Raw genomic sequence first — 19,078 nt, forward strand, 5'->3', positions numbered from 1 at the left:
TGGGTGCTAGATTGGCAGTTCTTTGGGAAATCCATGACTGACTCTTTAACCACCTTAACAGTGAGCAGCAGTGACAAGAGCCAGTGCCTTCCAGCTGGCCACAATTCCACTGGGAAGGGCAGGGCCAGCGGGGCCGAGGCAGTCAAGGGCAACCTACTGCAGCCCAGGAATCACCATCAGCAAGTGGGGTAATTCCTGCCCCCATTTATTAAAGGGCAATTCAGTCTAGGACAGGAGAATTCTGGTGGGGGCCAAAATGGACTGGAAGGTTCCTGGCCCCAGGGCTCCAGGATGGGTGAGTTCAGGACCCCTTTCGGATGGTGCCAGGCTTTGGCTTCCTTTCACTTTCTCTCCTGGGTGAGGCTCTGCCTTTGCTCTGAACTCAATGTGGCTGAGAATTGGCACCAGGCTCTGTGGAGTCATCTCAGAGCCGAACGAGTGCCAAGATGTGTCCCTGCCTCCACGGGCGCTTCCAGGAGCGTGCTTTAGACTCACTGTCTTCCCTTCATCTCCCCTCCTTTCCTCCTCCTGGGTTTAACTGAGGCTCTGACAACTCTGAGCCCTGGACAGAGGCACCCTAACTCCAGGGAGCAGCTGCTGCCCATGACAGCCGACACCTTCGCTGTTCTGCAAGCTCTGATGGAGACGTGAGGGCCAGAGTGCGGGGAACGGCAGCTGGGGTGCTCACTCGGCTGCCTGAATGGAACCCTCAAGGTAGCTGGGCGGCGGGCGGGCGGCTCTTCAGGTGATGACTTTCCTTACAGCACTCATCATGATTGTCTCAGTTTACTGAAGAATTATACAGCAAGGTGCACCCCAAGCCTCTTCTTAAAATTGTCTTTTAGTTTTTTTTATTAAAAATGATTTATTCCTCAGAAATATGGCAGAAAGTAAAGGCTCTTTATTTCCAGCTACTCAGTTTAAACGTATCATCAAGGACAGATAATCTTTAGTTCATGTGCATATAAAAGATTTACAGAGCAGAAATGTGTTCTTTGGGAACCTACTTTCAGTAACTCGGCTAAATCCCGCCAGTTTCACTGTAAAGTCCTAGGACAGGGCAGGGCCTCGGCCAGGCCAGGCTGCCATTCCTTCTACGCTGGACCTCACATCGCTATCGTAGCTGACATAACAGAACTCAGGTGTTGGCTGTTGTGGGCAGGGCCTGGCTTTGCACCAAACACACAGGGGACAGTGGGAGTGCAGCACCCCCACGCCTTCAGGAGGGCCCACCAAGGAAGGCCCCAGTTGCACAGCGGCATGGCTTATTTCTGAGGTCTTGCTAATTGTGGGCCAACAAACAATGGCAGGGTTTGAAGGAAGAAATTTATTGCAACAGACTCGCCAAAAACAGTGAACCATAATTCAAGGCTGAGGCAAAAACTGGCTGCATGTCAAAACACTTGGCTGAAAGCACAGGGCCCTCGGGTGGGTTAGGCCAGGCCAAGTTCATTTGCTCAAGGGTGTCCTCCTGGCACTACCCCATGGTGGGGCCTCCACTGCCCCGGGCACAGTCTCTTGCCATTCAGAACCTGCCCTGTAACAAGAGCAGCTCACCTGCATTCGCCTCCCACAGCCTTGCATCTTGTTCCAGGAATGTGGCAGCAGGGGATTCGTGCCAGTTCTGGACCCCAGCCCCAACCAGCGCTACCAGGTCCTCCCAATCCTGAGAGCAAGAGTGATTTTCCCAGTTCCCTAAAGCTTTTGGAGTTTATGGAGAAATGTTACAAAGAACTACAGACTCAGGTGGGACATCCTCCTGGGAGGGGTCCACAAACTCGAGCAACGAGCATGCTAGTGGCTGTTCTGGATGTCACCTGGCTGCTGACCCTTTACTGCCAGAGGCCCCTCGCTATGTCTGTCCACTAGCAAGTTAGGGTTCCCTCTGTGCGCGTGACCTCACCTTCCAGCAGAGCCCAGACTGCAGGCACAGTGCTTTACTGAAACTGAAAGGAACAGGGATGGGAGCGGGGTGTTCTCCTGGAGCGTCTTCTAGGAGGCGAGCCTGGGTGTCCAGAGGTCTGCGAACAGCCCAGGAAACCTGGGAGAAGGGGGCAACCGAGGAGCCAGATTCCTTTCCAAGGCAGATCACAAGACACGTGTGCTGCCAGCGTGGCTCTGGCCCGAGTCAGGGGAGGAGCTGGCCTACCACCTGGCCACTCCACCTTCCCGCCTCTGGTTACGTCCGGCAGAGTTTCAGCGGGAAGTTCTCTGTGATGAGGTGGTCGGCGTGAAGCAGCACCACGATGTTCACCTCGAACTCTGTGGAGAGAAAGGAAGGGACTCGGCTCAGGAACAGGTAGTGGGCAGAGCAATGCCAACCTCAGAGGTGCAGCTCCACAGAGGGGGCCCGGCGCCACCTGCATAGTCTCCCCTGCAGCGTCACCCTGCCTTCCAGCCACCCAGACCCTCAGGGCGCACCTCTGCCTTGTCTGGGAACAGGGCTCCTGAGCTTCGTCACCTCTCTGTCCTCCTGTTCCAAACAGAACACCCTCGAATTCTCTTGATTAACAGATACTGTTTTTGCTTTATTTTCACCTTTCCTGCAATTCTTAAGGGTGGGTGCCCCTCCAGTCCCCAAGTGATAAGCTTCAGGAAGAATGACCGTTTGTTATTCCTCTGGACGTTGCTAAACTTGCCTGAAGTGCCTGTTTAAACGCTTGGCCCTCACCTTTCAGCAAACAGGATTCTTTCTTCACCAGCTCTGTAGCTACTACAGACAAGCCTGACTGATACCACAGAAGGGGTGCATGTGAGGCGGGTGCCTCCTGCAAAAAGGAGCCAGGTGCCTCCCCTGGCATCAAGAGCAGGGGAGGAAGGGCTCTGTGTGGCAGAGAAGTGCGCTGGCCCAAGGGGGCGCCCAGCACACACTGCAGAAGCTCGGCTCTGCATTTGGGGTCTATGCCCCCGTGATGTGGCTGCCTTCTCCCCAAATCGGCCACAACAGCAGTCAAGCACGTGTTTCTTTCCTTCCTTTGATAACTGACACTATAAGAAATGGCCTCTTGGCTGTCTTCTGAGCCCTGCTCACCACTAATCCCTCCAACTCCCTTGTCTTGTTGTGGCCCCGGGAGGAAGGAGTGTGAAGCTGCACAGACTGGTGCCCAGCAGGCAGGGGGCCTGTGTTCGGGGCTGGCACTGGCTTTCACTTTTAGCTGAGAACACTTGGCAGAACAGCCGTTTCACCCAGGAGCTCCTGACGCCCTGAGCGCCATCCCCCTGCAGCTCCTGACACTCCAGCAGGCCTCCAGATCAGGCCTGACCCTCACATTTGCAGCCACTTGTGGTTGGCATGCAGAGGAGGACACGTGGAGATCCTGCCTTAATGCAGGACACAATGCTCACACCTGACCTCCCTACCCGGAGGCTCCTGGACCTTTTCTGATCACTGATCCTCTCCCTGAGAATTGGCCTGGCTTCCAGTGGCCATGCCTGCACAGTGTCCACACCTGCTTGGCAGGTGCATGAAGGCCAAGCGGTCCAGGGTCCCCGCTCCAAACTCTTCCCCACAGCCAACAGGAAGAGGACCTTGGGGCTTCTGTGAGGCCACAGCTCCTTAACCAATGGTTACAGGTAACTTCTTTTCTACAGAGACCCACACTAACCACCTGCTACTCATTTTTAAGTTCTAAACCTGACTTGGCATCAGGCTGAGGACAAGAGAATCACTGATCTCCTGACTGGAGGACAGGCATTTTTTATATGGACAGGCATTTTTAATATGTGTTGATTGACAGTTTCCTGGATTTGCTTCCTCTGAAAATTCTAGTGAATCTAAAAAAAAAAAAAAAATTAGGCACTTAATATAAAGCACAGCAGAAAAAAAAACAATTTTTGTACTTTTCTGCAGTTTATTTAGAAAAACCAAGCCAAGAATTCAACATTCAAGATCTTCTTCCTCAATTTAAATTTGAGGTATTCTGAAGTAGAAAACATTCTTTGGAATAAGATGCACAGTGCCACAGAGTATAAAAGGAAAACCTGCCTGACACTGTCCTCCAGGAGGACACCAGGGGTCTGGGAGAGAGGCCACTTCTGAGTGTGGAAATAGGGCTGTGGGGGAGGGGCCGCCGCCTGCACCTCTGGCTTGGGCACCTGTGGATGTTGTGCCACGGGCAGGGCCATCTAATCGACAACCATCACAAGTGTGCTTTCGTAGTCAGCCATAGGGTCTTTGCTTGGGTCAAGTCTGACCTGCGCAAGGCCTTTCTCCAGACTCTGCTGCCCATGCGTCCTGGGGACAGTAGACTGACCCTGTGTCCTGACCCTAACAGGCTCTCACTATAATGTGACATCTTACAGAAGGACCCAGAATTCTACAAATACTAAACTGTGCTTCCACCTGTACTGGCCAGCCCTGCCCTAGGGCTCACGTCCACAGCACATGCAAAGAAAATGCAAGTAGTGCCCAGTGACACTGTGGCAGGTGCCACCAACCTTCCCTCTGGTAATACAAGCTTGGTGAGGAAGCTACACAGACTTATGTTTTGAATTAAGTTATAATTTAAACTCACAGTATAATTTTTAAAGTTCCTCATGGACTAATAATAATGCACAATGACTCAGGGGGATGTGACATTAACACAAACATACTGGTCTTGGGGAAAAGTTCCCACTTCTCAATAGAGCAGAATAACAGCAGAAGCCATCACCAAAATCCCCTTGTCATACATGTTTGTTAGCGAGCCTCAGGCAAGGCTCAGAAGTGTTCCGGGAAAGCCCAGGGAACTCTTACTGAGGTCTTTTCAACCATCTGCAAAGTTGTGCCAGGAAGTGCTGAAGTCACTCGCAGACTCTCCTACGCTGTGTCTACCTCTTTAGAGTGGGTGACCTCCCAAATGAATCTTATCAGCATGACGATTTTTAACAGGAGGGACATGTCATTAAAATATCTAGTAGGACAGGCAGACACACCTATGGTCCCAGCAACTTGGGAGGCTAAGGCAGGAGGATCACTTGAACCCAAATTTCAAGGCCAGGCTGGGTAACATGGCAAGACCCTGTCTCAAAAAAAAAAAAAAAAAAAAAAAAAAAGACCCTCAAAACCAAAAAACATTTGGTAAAAAGACTTAAACCCACCGAAATGGGGCTGGGGATGTGGCTCAAGCAGTAGTGCGCCCGTCTGGCATGCAGCGCGGCCCGGGTTCGATCCTCAGCACCACATACCAACAAAGATGTTGTGTCCGCCAATAACTAAAAAATAAATATTAAAATTCTCTCTCTCTCCCCCCCCTCACTCTCTCATAAAAAAAAAAAGTTAAAAAAAAAAAAAACCCACCGAAATGTTCATGATATGTTAAAGGAAAAAAAGCGGGACAGAACACTAGCTGGGACATGATTCGGATTGGTGGTCAAACATTCACACACGGATTCAGGGAAAATGCCCAGGGGCCTCCTGATGACTGACATTCATCCCAGGAGCGTCACTGTTCCCACCTGGCCCTAGCAGAGGAACTGATCTTGATGTCCCTTCCACACTACTCCTTCTGCCTGCCTGTCCCTCACAGAGCGTAGAGTCACCTGCCCTAATCTGCAGAAACGTGGCTACCCACTGCTATTCCCCAGGCTGGCACAGTAGTGAGGTTTGGCTGAGGGACAAGGCCTGAGTATCTGAGCTGCACAACCTGAGTGGTCCACACCTCCCCAGAACCCGCCCAGCGGGACTGAGGGAGCGCTACTTGCCCACTTTGAAGTTGGTGGTCTCCAGCGTGGGGCAGGTGAAGAGCCTGGGGAAGACCATGTGTATAGGGACAGAGAGGCCCCTGCAGACGTCCCCATCGGCAATCTGAATGTTCTGGATCTCTGTGGCATCACGTGCATAGCCTTCTGCACACCCTGGGAACAGAGGAAACAGCAGATCACCAGTCCCCGTCAACACTGCCAACCTGCATCAACACACTGGCCCACTTCTCCAGTTCTGCAGAATCCTAGAGGTCCACCTTCCATATTTCACTTTCCTCAAACACACTGCAATGGTTAGGTGAGCAACTTAATGTCCCAAATTAACAGGTCAGTGGTATTTGGAGGTGAGGCCTTCAGGAGGTAGCTGTGCTGAGTGGGCTGTTGAAGGAATGGCTGTGTTATAGAAGTGAGTTATCTTTGGTATACTTGGTCTTTCTCGCCATGGAATGCCCTCCTCCTTGACGGGATGTAGCAAAAAGGCCTTCAACAGATGTTGGCATCATGTACCAAGAACATGAACCAAATTAGCCTCTATTCCTTATAAACTGCGTGGTCTCGAGTATTTTGTTATAGCAACAGAGAACAAACTAAGACACATTTATGGCAAAAAGAGACTAGATCTTATTTTGCCTCCACCTACATCATCTCTAGAGCAGCAGGCAGAGGCTGGACAGTTGCAACCAGCAGGGCCTTACCACAGGTCTCCACGCGGACCAGCTGCAGCTCTATGCTGCGGATGGCGGCATCCGAGTGCTCCACTACCAGCTCTCCTGTCAGTGGCTGTGTGATAACACAGTTGGTTGAGTTGAGATGTCCTCTAATGAGGAATTTGGGGAGCAAAGCTCTCTAAAACAAACAAAAACAAATATATCAGGAGTGTAAGGGAAAAGCCAAAATTACTAGATAGCTACTTTGGTATAAATCCTGAAAACAAAGCTGAGTTACTAGTACAGGGTACACGGGGTCCTGTTTTAGGAAACGGGAAGACAGGAGCGACATAACCACATCACCCATCAGCCTGTGCAGCAGGAGACGGGTTCATTCCACAGCTGCACATGTGCACACAGCACCTGAGCACCTGATGGACTATACAGAAGGACCCGAGGGTTCCACCCAGGCCGACCTCCACTCAGATCCAGAAGTCTCCTGTCTCAGCCGGTAAGACATAAAAGGTCTCAGGAAGTTGGCAAAGGGCATCCAGTCACCAAAAAAAAAAAAAAAAAAAGGGAAAGAATCAACTTTAAATTGTTCCCTATATGGCAATTTTCTTTTTTTTTTTTTTAAAAGAGTGAGAGAGGAGAGAGAGAGAATTTTTAATATTTATTTTTTAGTTCTCGGCGGACACAACATCTTTGTTGGTATGTGGTGCTGAGGATCGAACCTGGGCCACATGCATGCCAGGCAAGTGCGCTACCGCTTGAGCCACATCCCCAGCCCCCTATATGGCAATTTTCGAAAAGCTAAGACATTTATTTTATTTCAAGGAATTTGGTTTTTTTCACTGCAAATTATTTTGCAGTACTGAGGACTGAATTCAGGACTTTGTGCATATTAAGAAAGCTGCTGGGCTGGGGCTGGGGCTGGGGCTCAGCAGTAGAGCGCCCGCCTCGCATGTGTGAGACCCTGGCTTCGATCCTCAGCACCACATAAACAAAATAAAGTTATTGTGCCCATGTATAACTAAAAAAATATTAAAAAAAAAAAAAGAAAGGTGTCCTCCTTAAGGCTGGACAAACGCTTTGGCTCTTTTCTCTGTAAACAGAAAGCTGGCTGAGAGCGAGGGACGGTCACGAAGGATGGTCTTGTGGGAAACAGTCTAGAGAGTGAGACAGCTATTCCTGGCATCTGCACCTCTGCCATGTCCCAGTCACTGAGAGCATTTCAGAGTTTAGTACACCACTGTCCGGCAGAAATTCAACAAAGTCACAAATGTCATTTAAAATTACATGTGTAGCCAGGTATGGTGGCATACTCCTACAATCCCAGTGCTCGGGAGGCTGAGGCAAGAGGTTTGTAAGTCGGAGGCCAGGCTCAGCAACTTTGTGAGACCCTGTCTCAAAATAAAATAAAAAATAGCTGGTGATGTAGCTCAGGCACACCCCTGGGTTCATTCCCCAGTACCAAAAAAACTTTTAAAAGTAAATAAATAAAATTACACTATAATTTTATTTGTAACTAATTTATAATTAATTACAAATAAAATTTGTAATTAGCTACATTATGTTATTTAAAATTTTCTAGTAGCCACATTAAAAAAGCAAAAACAAAAGAAATTAACCAATATTTCCAAAATGTTATCATTTCCACATATAATCAATATAAAAATTTATCTATGATATTTTACATTCTCTTTTTCATACTGAGTCTTTAAAACTAGGCCAGTATTTTCAACTTCTGCTCATCTAAACTCAGACCAGCCATTTGAAGTGGCAATGGTCACAGGGGCGGGGGGCCACCAACTGACCAGCACTTATCTCAAACTGAAGAGCAGGGAGCTCTCTACCTGATGGTTCCCAAAGATACAGCCTCTAAAAATGTCTTGGTTGAAGACAAAATAACTACACATAAAAAAAAAAAAAAAAAAATTTGTTTGGAAAAATAAAAAAGCGGTAACAGTTCACATTAAAATTCTTTAAGGCAACTGATGAAATAGGAAAAGTTTTCTATGTCCACCTCAAAACACTCTTTTCCATCCTCCCGGTGGTGACATTAGCATCTGCAAACAAAAATCAATTTGCACTATTTTCTGAGTCTGGTCTCCAGCCTTCCTGTAGGATCTGTGAGCCACCTTACCCTTCCAATAAATCCCTTTTCTACTTAAAAAACAGCAAACAAAACCCACCATGGTATTTTAAAAAATTCTTTTTGTAGTTGTAGATGGACAGAATGCCTTCATTTTGTTTGTTTATTTTTATGTGGTGCTGAGGATCTAACCAGGTGTCTCACGCATGCTTGGCCAGTGCTCTCCCACTGAGCTACAGCCCCAGCACCCCACCATGGTATTTTATAAATAAGCAATTTTATTTTGATTTATGTTATTGTCTAACAACAAACATAAATGCTTCTGTCATAATGAAAGACATTCTTTTTCATTTATAAATAAAAAGCAAAGAAACTTATACTAGTCAAGCTGCGAGGAACACCCCCTGGACTCCACCCAGTGAAGCATTTCTGTCAGATAAAAAGTGGATTATGGCGGTTGGGGTACAGCTCATTGGGGAGGCTTGCCGAGCTGCAGTGAGGCCCCTAGGTCTGTCCCCAGCATCACGAAAAAAACACAAAAAGAACAAGTGATTGCCCAAGACACTGCAAGAGTGCAGGCACCACAGACCTCCAGTTGGCGGAGAGGGCAGCATGCAAGAGTGCCCACCGGCTGCCTGTGATCACTGTGGGGGCCAAAGAGACATCTCAAGGTGACTCATCATAGGGTAGCGAAGCCGTGAAGAGTTGGGACTTCCTACTTAGGAGACTCTGAGGGCAGATCGGGGCAGGACAGGGCAGTGTCCCAAGTCATTTAAGGCCACAGTGTAGGTCAGTGAGCCCAACACCCAGAGGACAGGCTGCCTGCACACACTTCCCACTCCCCGTGTGACCCTCAGTGCAAACTCAGTGTGCACTTCTCCTGGGAAGCCTGATGCTCACTCAGGTGGGGGAAGAGTCTCCTTAACCAAGCCACTTACCAGGTCCTCACTCGTAAATTGGCAACCAAGAACCAATGAATTCTGGAGAATAAGAGCAAGAAAAAGAGAAATCTGCCCCACACACAGAGGAGCCAGGAGAGAGGGAGGCGCAGCGTGAGCACTGAAGGGGCTGCCCAGGAGGACAGGGGCCTGGAGAGGGACCACGCTGCCGAGTTGGGGCACAGGAACCCGAATGGCCTCCTGAGCCACATGCTCCCTTCTCTAAGGAGAAGGAGCCATGGAAAATGGCAGAGGAGTTGTGAACCTTCCAGCAGGTTCTGAAACCCATGACATACGTAACTTGCCTTATTTATACCTCCCCGGGGATGAGGTCATCCCAAACTTTCCCTCAACCCAGTTCTAATCTGTATTTTCCAGTAAGTAAAATGAAGAACTAGTCAAGAAGAAAGTTCTGTCCAGAAGGAGCTGTAGGAATTCCCTACTTCCTCAAGAAATAGATATCTTAAAAAAAAGAAAAAAAAACTGAAGAAAATTGACAGCAGCGGATGAGTGCTGGTCTGTGGGGAGCCATTCTCACACGTGATTGGGCAACTCCCGGTTTGGGTGTGAGGCGCTCTGGCTAAACTGTGTCGGAGCTTTCCCGGCCCTCTCCTGGTGCGAGAGCCTGTCTGTGTGGGGGTGTGACTGACCACTGACCCTGGGGCCAATCACTGACCCTGACCTTGGAGTGCTGCCCCCCTCAACCTTCACTGGATGGAATTCTCCCCTGAATTTCTTGTTCCCCAATAAAAGGCCACTCCCTGGTGTGCTCTCTCTCTCTCTCCTGCTAGCCCTGAGTAATCCCTGCTGCCCTACCGGGTGGTTCGAGGTGTGAGTTCAGAGGGAGAGCCGTCTCGGACCTGGTCATAGAAAAAGGTAACTGAGTCTGTGTGTTTATTTCGATCTAACTAGCTAACTTTTATGCCAAGAACCTCTTTAATGAAACCAGTGCACTGGTCGCGTGGTGGAACTGGTCCACACAAGCTGAGGCAGATGGCCGAGAGCTGCTGTCTGTGAGTGCAGCCCTGCAGGGTTGGCTGGGCTGCTGCCCTGACTTCTGTGTGCACCGGGGTAAACACCCTGGTGTGGGGAGATTGCTGGAATCTTTGAAAAGCACTTGCCTCCTATCCTCTGCCTGCCAGGAATGCTGCTGGGAGAAACTACCAACTAAATATTAACAGAGGCTGACCAGAGGCCATGGGCAGGCAGACCTCAGCTGACCTGAGAAATGAAGGAGTAGGGGGTTTGGGGCCCACGGTGCAGCAAGACTGAGATGACTACCCATGGTCAAAAGCAAGCTGGGGGTGGGCTTGTGGCTCAGCGGTACAGCACTTGCCTAGCACGTGTGAGGCCCTGGGTTTGATCCTCAGCACCACATAAAAATAAATAAAATAAAGGTATTATATAAAGGTATTATATCTAACTTAAAAAAAAAGATATACATATACATATATATATGAAAAAAAAAAAAGCAAGCTGGACACCACAGGCCCAGCTGCTCAGGGGACTGGGGCAGGAGGATCACTTGAGCTCAGAGGTTTGAGGCCAGCATGGGCAACACAGAGGACTCCATCTCAAAAAAACAAGCAAAACCACAAACAGACAAGGAACTTTTAAACCACATTCTTCTCCTAAGCTGAGTTCAACATGAGATCAAACTGAAAGTACCAACTAATTAGTGTACAGAAACAATCAGGAATCCTCTCACCATGGCTCAGTTCCCAGCTAAAGAACAGTTGGTCATGGGGTCTGGTCACTAGGAAAACCCATGGCATCTGAGTGGAATGAGAGGAACCGGTTACCTCTTTGACGTTCTGTAAAGTTTCTGGGGTGATGGTGAAGTCCACAGGGCTTGGAGTCAATGTCCCCTTCTGAGGCTGGAATGGAAGGTAGAACTGCAGTCAGCAGGCTGAGGGCCAGGGCTAAAGAGCTCTGCAGGCCCAAAGGTGTTGCCCTCTTTAAAGAACCAGGAGGGACTTGGTACTAAGGAAAAGACTTGGCTTCCAAACACAAACACAGCTCTGCAAAAAACACGGCTGTGCTCTTTGTCAAATTCCTCCGCCCCGCCCCGCCCTGCCCCGCGTGAGGACTCATCTTTTCATCTGTAATATGGGAAGGGTGTCAAAATCTCCAAGGCGCTTTATGGGTTCAGAATGTTAGAATTACATCTATAAAGCAAAGCAGTATTCTGGGAAGTATCATCTTAAACCCTTCTCTGAGAAGGAGAGCTAACACTGGAGGGTCTACTACGTGCTGAGTCTCATGAGGCTGTCCACTCCTCCCAGATGGTTACCATCATACATGGGAAAGTGAGGCTCGGAGGTCGGTGCCCTGCTGGCTGCCTGTAGAGCTGTGAGTGGTGGTGGAATGAGGCACCTGGGCCAGTGCTGTCAGCCTCAGAGCTACACAGCCATTACCTGGAAGAATCAGACCTAAAAATGAACCGTGGATGCCACCCACATCAACTAACAGGGATCATCTCCACATTACATTCTCCAAGAATCCATCCACACAGCCACACTGCAACCACGCTTGCCATGGGCTTCTACCAGGAGCCAGGATCCAAAAGGCCAGCAAGACCCAGGGAGTGGGCAGAGGAAGGGCAGGTCAGCAGGACCCAGGCAGCAGGGTGGGGCCAGGCACTGAGCAAGGCCAAGGTCACTCACTCACCATGAGCTCATGACAATGAATATTCTTCTTGAATACACTCTTTGACTTAACAGGTTCATGAGTATTCTTTAGTGAAAATACTCTTCTTTGCAGCATTTAAAGAAACATTGACCTTATAAACTATAGGCCACAGTATGCTTTGGCCTTCTTCTGAAACCATTCACCCAAAAGACACGACACTTGAAGGCCACGTGGTGACAGACGGCCTGGAAGTACTCACTGCTGCCCATGCCACCAAAAAGGGCTCGGTGGTCTCAGTCTGGGGACTGGGGGAGGCATAACCTGGGGGCTGGCCCTGGGTAGGGAGCCACTTGGACTCATTCTTCACAAAACTTGAGACTTTTTATCAAGGACATAGAAGACTCTTTTGGGGAGGGTAATCCACATAAAAATTTTGTTTTGCTTCAATTTTAAGACTGTTGATGGAAAAAAGAGAAATAGCCATCTAAACCAAGTAACTTCCAAAAAAAAAAAGAGGAAACATTTTTAAAGTGTTTTATACAAATGTATACAACATAGTTTATCACTGAAAGAGACTCTTAACACTATGAGTATTAAAAAATTTAACAGGAAAGGGAAACTACAAAAGCTCTAAAAAAAATGACAAAAAGAATGTAGGTGAACAGAGGACATCTGTGATTTTGCCAATCTCACACACAGCAGATTTAGGTCTTGTGTTTTTATTTACTACTTAAAAGATTCCATAGCTTGGTGCAGTGGCACATGCCTGTAATCCCAGTGGCTTGGGGGCCTGAGGCAGGAGGATCTTGATTTGAAAGCCAGCCTCAGCAAAAGCGAGGTGCTAATAAGCAACTCAGTGAGACCCTGTCTCTAAATAAAATACAAAAAATAGAGCTGGGGATGTGGCTCAGTGGTCGAGTGCCCCTGGATTCAATCCCTGGTACCGCCCCCCCCCAAAAGAAAACCCCAAACCACAGATATTTCATAATAGTGTAACACAGAAATGCAAGCCCATATTTTCTACAAAACCAAGCTGACTAGCCTGACACTCTATGGCGGCCCCACTGGTTAAGGTGTGTGGCGGGGACTGTGGAGTGTGTGCAGGCTTCTACTCCACACCAAAGTAGTCCTGGGAGCTGCAGCCTGGGGAGATACGGCTCCTGAGCACTGCCCCGCCAGCCCCAGCCTGACCAGAGCTATGGAAAGGGCTTTCCAGCTTGAAACAAAATTCCAGAGGTCTGAGCAGGGCACAGACCAGGGAGGGAGGAGGCATGGCCACTTCTATATAAGACAGCCATAGCAAAGCCCCAGAGAGTGCAGAGTGAGCACAAGTCTGTCACCACGTAGTATCACAGTGAGTATAGGCACTGATGGTCACTGCTGATTCTGCATGACCAAGGAAAAAAACAGCACTGTGAGGGTGAGGTGCTTATGCCGCAGGCCACCTCTGACCAGGCATCTCCTGTCTCTGACACACCCATCAAAGACTAAGTAGCTAACTTATCGCTTGTGCACAGGGTGCAATGCAGACCCGAGGAAAGCTTACAGCAGAGTGAACAATGAATTCACAGGTCTTTGTCAAGTCTTTGGCCAGCAGAGACCGCCTCATGTCACAGCGCAGCGTGTACTAGAAGGAAAAGTCAGAGAGAACAGAGTGTTAGTGGGCTTTGCGCTCGTCTTGGCATGATATTCAAGGGGTAAAGGAAGTAACATATTTTAGGGAAACTTTGTCCAATGAACCTGTTTCATAAAGTAATACACATAACGGGGGAAGTTAATATTCAAATAAAGGCAAAAACAAAGAACAAGTAAAATCACTTCAAGGTTATTCCTCAGCCTGTTCCCACAGTCGTTCTGAGGCTGGGCCCCTGGAAAGCACACTCGGTCTTCTTACCTACAACCTGGGTGAAGACCAGAGCAGGAGGACAGAAGAGCAATGGCAGAGGAGTGGAGCTGTCCCAGTGCAGCTGTCCACCGCGCTGTGTGAGCACAGATGCGTAACAACTTCTCTGAGCTTCCACTCGCCCCTCCATAAAATAGGGGTATCAATACCCACCCGTAGTGAGCATCAACTAGCTCACACATGGCAAGCACTGAGTGCCAGGCCCGGCACAAAGTGACATCTAGTAGAAAACACCAGAAACGCCCGGAGCAGCACCCAGCACCTCCCAGCCCACAGCTCTTCCCTCACACTGCAGAGTGTGTGAGGCACCAGAGCCAAGTTCACAGTTCACACCTGTCACACCCGTAGGGGGCTTCTAGTTGATTAAAGAGAAGTAAAGGCAGAAGTAAAGATCCAGGACCTCAGGGATCCTAAAAAATTAGCTCTTCACATCTTGATCTTAAGGAGGAATAAAGAAGGGGAAGTATTTTTAACATTTTTATTTGAAGCACTTCTAATCCATACAGAAGTAAAAGGAGGAGTTAGGGAAGCCCTATGTATTCACAAGCCAGCTCACTCATGGCCAGCTCAGGACCATCTGACTTCACCATGGCCAGCAACAGATGGCTGCTGCGGGTGAGGGACAGAGCCATGGCAAAGGAATGTGGCCGCCGCGCACCAGCTCTGAACCTGGCCGCTGGCTTCTCTTTTCTGAGCTGACCACTGCTGGCTACTTACTGCAAAGGGGGCTTGTCCTCCCCAGACAGAGTACACAACAGAGCTGGTCACTGAGCTTGAAGCCAGCTTGGGACTGAGACAGCAACCTCACGTCCCTGTCCATGAACCTAGAGCAGCCTGGAAACAAAATTCCATGATATGATCACCTTCTTTTTGCTAGTCTTTAAAACAAAACCAGGGGGCTAGGGTGCAGCTCAGTGGTAGAGCTTGGGCAATACCCAAGTCTGTCCCCAACATACCCCAAAATCATATAACTTATGTTTAATAAAGCTAGCTGCTGCTTAATCATCCAGGAAAAATTTTGAAGTTATATAAAAAATAATTTTCATACCTAGGACTATATGCATAGTTGTGAATCTTGCATGAAATAAGTTCTTAAATATCTAACATACTATGGGAGATTAGAACATTTTTTATAAGAATCATTCCTTGTCTGCAATGATCATAATATATATGTATGCAAATATATATATATATTCTTTAACAAGATTTCAATCTAATCTCCTAGCCAGACAAGTTTAGTGAGGGCTGGTAGTGTGTTCAGGTGTGAGTGTGTGTGAGCGCGTGCCCAGAACAGGAAACTGTTCTACTGCCGTACATCCCACTCACTGTCAGGCACGAGCCACACTTAATTCTGGCTGGCCTGGACTCTGATTCTTTTCCTACTGCCAACTTCCCCTCCCTCTATTTCAGTCTTGGGTTTGGGCTAGATGCCTTCCACTATCTCTCTACCTGGGGACAGAGTGAGCAGTAGGCCAAACCTCTTCAGAGACTACAGGAAAGAATTCTCCTCTGCTGAAACTGCCAGTCTAGTAGATTGCAAGCTGCAGCACCTATCGGCAGCCCACCTTGCCATGACAGGGGAAGAGCCTGCTTGAGGCCAAAGCTGGCACAGCAGAAGACTGGCTAAGAAAGGGCTGGAGCCCTGGTTTCCAACCTGGACACACTGTTCCTTTGGAACTGCTGCTTCTACGATCCAATGTCTCTTTTGTGCCTAAGTTAATTTGAGTTGGATCTCTGTAACTTGTGAATGGAAGGGTGTGAATTACAGGCATCAACTTTGGCCGCTATTTAAGTGTGAAAGCATTAATTAGTAATTTAGGGCAGCTAGTGATCACTTGGAGAGGGGAGAAAGTAAAGAGGAAAATCAATGTTTGTTCTAGGAGAGGTGTCAAGTTCTTCTGCATGCCCTGTCCTGATGGGTCCTAACAATATTAATACAAGAACTACAGGGTACATGTAGGAATAGTCATTAACTCATGTATCCATCACTCAGCAAACACTCACCGAGCACATTCTGTGTCAGGCCCGGTGCCCAACTCTTCTTCATTCCCTCATTAATCCCATAGAAGCAAGATCAGGGAGGGCACTGGGGGGTCACAAAGGTGGGGTTTGAATTCACTCCCACCTACAGCCAAAGTCCACACTGAATCCTCCCACAACACCGAGGCGATCCCTCTCCTGGGAAGCCCAGACCTCATCTGACCACGATCTTTCCCAGGTGCTAGCTCGTCCATGTGGTTATGAGCTACGGGAAGTCAGAGGGCTCCAGGACAAAAACCTCAACAACACATTGAAAGGAGGTGCAAGATTGTCTTCTCTGATTATTGGTAAACAGGACACCAACAGCAATACAGAAAGATGCCGGTCAACAGTTTTAAAGTAGACTCCCGTAAAGGGTGTTTTTAATGTGAAAAAGGAGGGCTAGAATCTCTGTAAATTAACCCCGAATGTGCCACATCAGCAGACTTGGCAGGGCTGGTACAGTCTGCGCTACAGTATACAATCTTGACAGTTTGTTCATAAGAGGGGAATATACATAATAAAACTTAACTATGATTTAAATAATTTTAAAATGAAAAGGCATTTGCACAAAGTGCAACTGGAAAGACTCACAGACTCTCACACGCAGTGCCTGAAAACAGAGGGGCACTTCAACGGAGCCAAACTGAGAAGAGCAGGGCAAGCACTAGGCCTCCCCAAGAGGCAGCACCAATGGCCAGAGCGCCCAGGGAGCTGGGGGTTTAATTTGGGCCGCATTCTAAACTCTTCATTGTCTAGTAATTTTTACATATGTAACCGCAATGCAGTTCAAATTATAAATGAAAACTTTCTTTATGTCTGTATGAGAAAGGTGATATTAAGGCTTAACAATAAAACTTTTATCCAAGCAATGTGCCTAAGTCAATATTCAGAGTGAGCCCAGTGAGCAATGGGAAGGGGTGATGGCCTATGGACCCCTATGCCAGGTTGGCCCTGTGGCCCCAGGAAGTCGCTGTCCTCTCTAGGTGGCACTTGCTCTACCGCTAGACAAGAAGACTAGAGAAAAACTGTCAAGTCCTTAAATCAAAAGAATGGAATAGAACAAAGAGCCATGATCCTACCTTCTCTTCGGCAGATTTGTTCAGAAAAACACCAAATGTGAATACAGAATGGGAATTAGATGACACTCGATGATTTATGTTCATTTTGATAAGAATGAAAATGTTACCTATGATTTTGTAGGAGATGGCCTATTTTTTCAGAGATAGACATTGAGGTATTTTGACATGAAGTGTGTCAAGAATCTTAACTTTGAAATGATTCAGAAAAAATAAACACATATGGAAAAAAATGAGAGCAGGGCTGGGTGCTGCTGAGTGGCAGAGCGCCTGCCTAGTACACAGGGCCCCAAGTTCTGCAGAATAGAAGACGGCCAAGTACCAATAAATGCTGAGCACGATAGGGTAAGCGTGATAAGCTTAATAAATGCAAAGTTAAACTAAGAAGAAATCTCATCTTTAGAATTTGTGAGATATTTGGAGACTTACACAATTCCCAATTATAGCATTCTGAGGTTAATCCTCAAATGGTAAAATCTGAGGACCAAAATAAAGAGGTGGGTAGGGGCAATGATTTCTTTACTAGGGAATTTACCACCTGCTAACTCCCCTGCTGCATTTTTCTAAAATAATTTTTTAGTTGTCAATGGACCTTTACTTAACTAATTTTATTTATATGTGGTGCTGAGAATCAAACCCAGTGCCTCGCACATGCTAGATGAGCGCTCTACCACTGAGCCCCAGCCCCAGCCCCAGCCCTCCCCTGCTGCATTTTAAGCACCTTCTGGTTTATACACTCTGAGCAGGGACACAGCACAACTCTTGTGTGTACACCCGTATGTCTTTCTTGGCAACCTTTGGAAAAGAGTGAGATTTCTGATTCAAGTTTAAACAAGTTAACTTTTTAATAAATAATGATAAAGGAGAGTATGACCAGTAAAAAGTATGACCAGTAAAAACCTGATCTCATTCCACTCAGTTTCTAATGGATATAACATAGCCTTAGAGCATTACATAAACACTGAGAGAACTACAAGCCAGTGGATAGTGACTCTGGATACAGAATAAAAGCAGTTTTCAACATGAAACACTCGAGATATTTCCAGTCTCCTTACATTTTCACTCACTTTCTTTCATGGTGGAAACACTCCCAGCCTAGAAAGCTGTTTGGAGCTCAGGTCTGGGGACCAGCAGCTGGTATGTGCATGCACCCCAGCGGCTGTCTCTGAACTGGACCCCATCACTGCTGCTACTCCTGAGGTCACCCCAAGCCTATGGCTAGAGATGTATGTGCTGCCTGAAGCATGTGCACTAACCATAAAGAACCACAGACATGTTTTTCCTTCACAGCAAGATGGAGTCATTGTCCTGCATATGTTTCTTCTTGACAGACCTCAGGCAGCTCAGAAACACATGCAGACCAATGATTGGTTACACCCTCCCAAGTGCTGGGAGGATTTCTGTTTTAAACTGGTATCTTTTAAGCAGGGCAGTGGTATCTACCAAGCCCAAATTATCAGCTAAACTTAAAAAATCAAACACATTCCTAACTTTCAACCCTTTTGTGCCTGGGCGAGGCTGCAGAGTTTTTTGACTTCTAGGGAGAGACTGCTGCAAGGCACAGAGTAAAGTCCCTTTCTTCCCACTGAAAAGGAAAGGCTCTTCCTCTTGCCTGGAGTCACCACTAGTCCACTCTGGAGACAACAATAGAACTGTGAAAGCCACCCTTCACCAGCAGAGGTGGACGGAAGTCACAAACTCACTTCCCCTCGTTGACAAGGTTTGCTCAATGAAGAACGTGTGATTGTGCTAAAAAACAGCCTTGGGAATTAAACAGAGGGATGTTTATAAGAGTAAAACAGACAATTAGTGCTGGTGCCAGAGAGAAGAGAGGGCATCTCCATCACCCAACAATAAAAGTGACAGAGGTTGGTGCGCCTCAAAAGAATGCTCAGGAAACAAAGGAATTTTAAGAAAGAAGTTATGGCTTGGTTCCTGTCAAAAATAATGGTCACACATGAAATGTAGTTAGCCAGGGGAAATGACAAATCAATTCAGAATATCCATGCAAGGACTCAGCAATAAGTCCAGTATGAAATTCTTGGATCCATTTGTCAACTTTCAGTATAAACAACCAAGCCGAT

General features: G+C 47.6%; 1 protein-coding gene across 3 annotated transcripts in view; it reads right to left on the reverse strand.

The window, feature by feature from the left end:
* Positions 1–1,295: 1,295 nt before the first annotated feature.
* The window catches only part of VPS26C (VPS26 endosomal protein sorting factor C), a 48,260-nt gene continuing 30,477 nt past the window's right edge, over positions 1,296–19,078 (reverse strand). For all 3 annotated transcript variants that reach the window (XM_081300673.1, XM_081300672.1, XM_081300671.1), the window contains 5 exons: positions 13,540–13,620; positions 11,165–11,239; positions 6,378–6,528; positions 5,683–5,835; positions 1,296–2,262 (listed from right to left, as the gene is read on the reverse strand). In XM_081300673.1, coding sequence (XP_081156799.1) covers positions 2,180–2,262; positions 5,683–5,835; positions 6,378–6,528; positions 11,165–11,239; positions 13,540–13,620 — 543 coding nt within the window. In that variant the 3' untranslated portion in view covers positions 1,296–2,179. The remainder of the gene's footprint in view (positions 2,263–5,682; positions 5,836–6,377; positions 6,529–11,164; positions 11,240–13,539; positions 13,621–19,078) is intronic.

The sequence above is a fragment of the Spermophilus citellus genome (genome assembly GCF_964194105.1).
Source record: "Spermophilus citellus genome assembly, chromosome: 7".
NCBI classification, from domain to species: domain Eukaryota; kingdom Metazoa; phylum Chordata; class Mammalia; order Rodentia; family Sciuridae; genus Spermophilus; species Spermophilus citellus.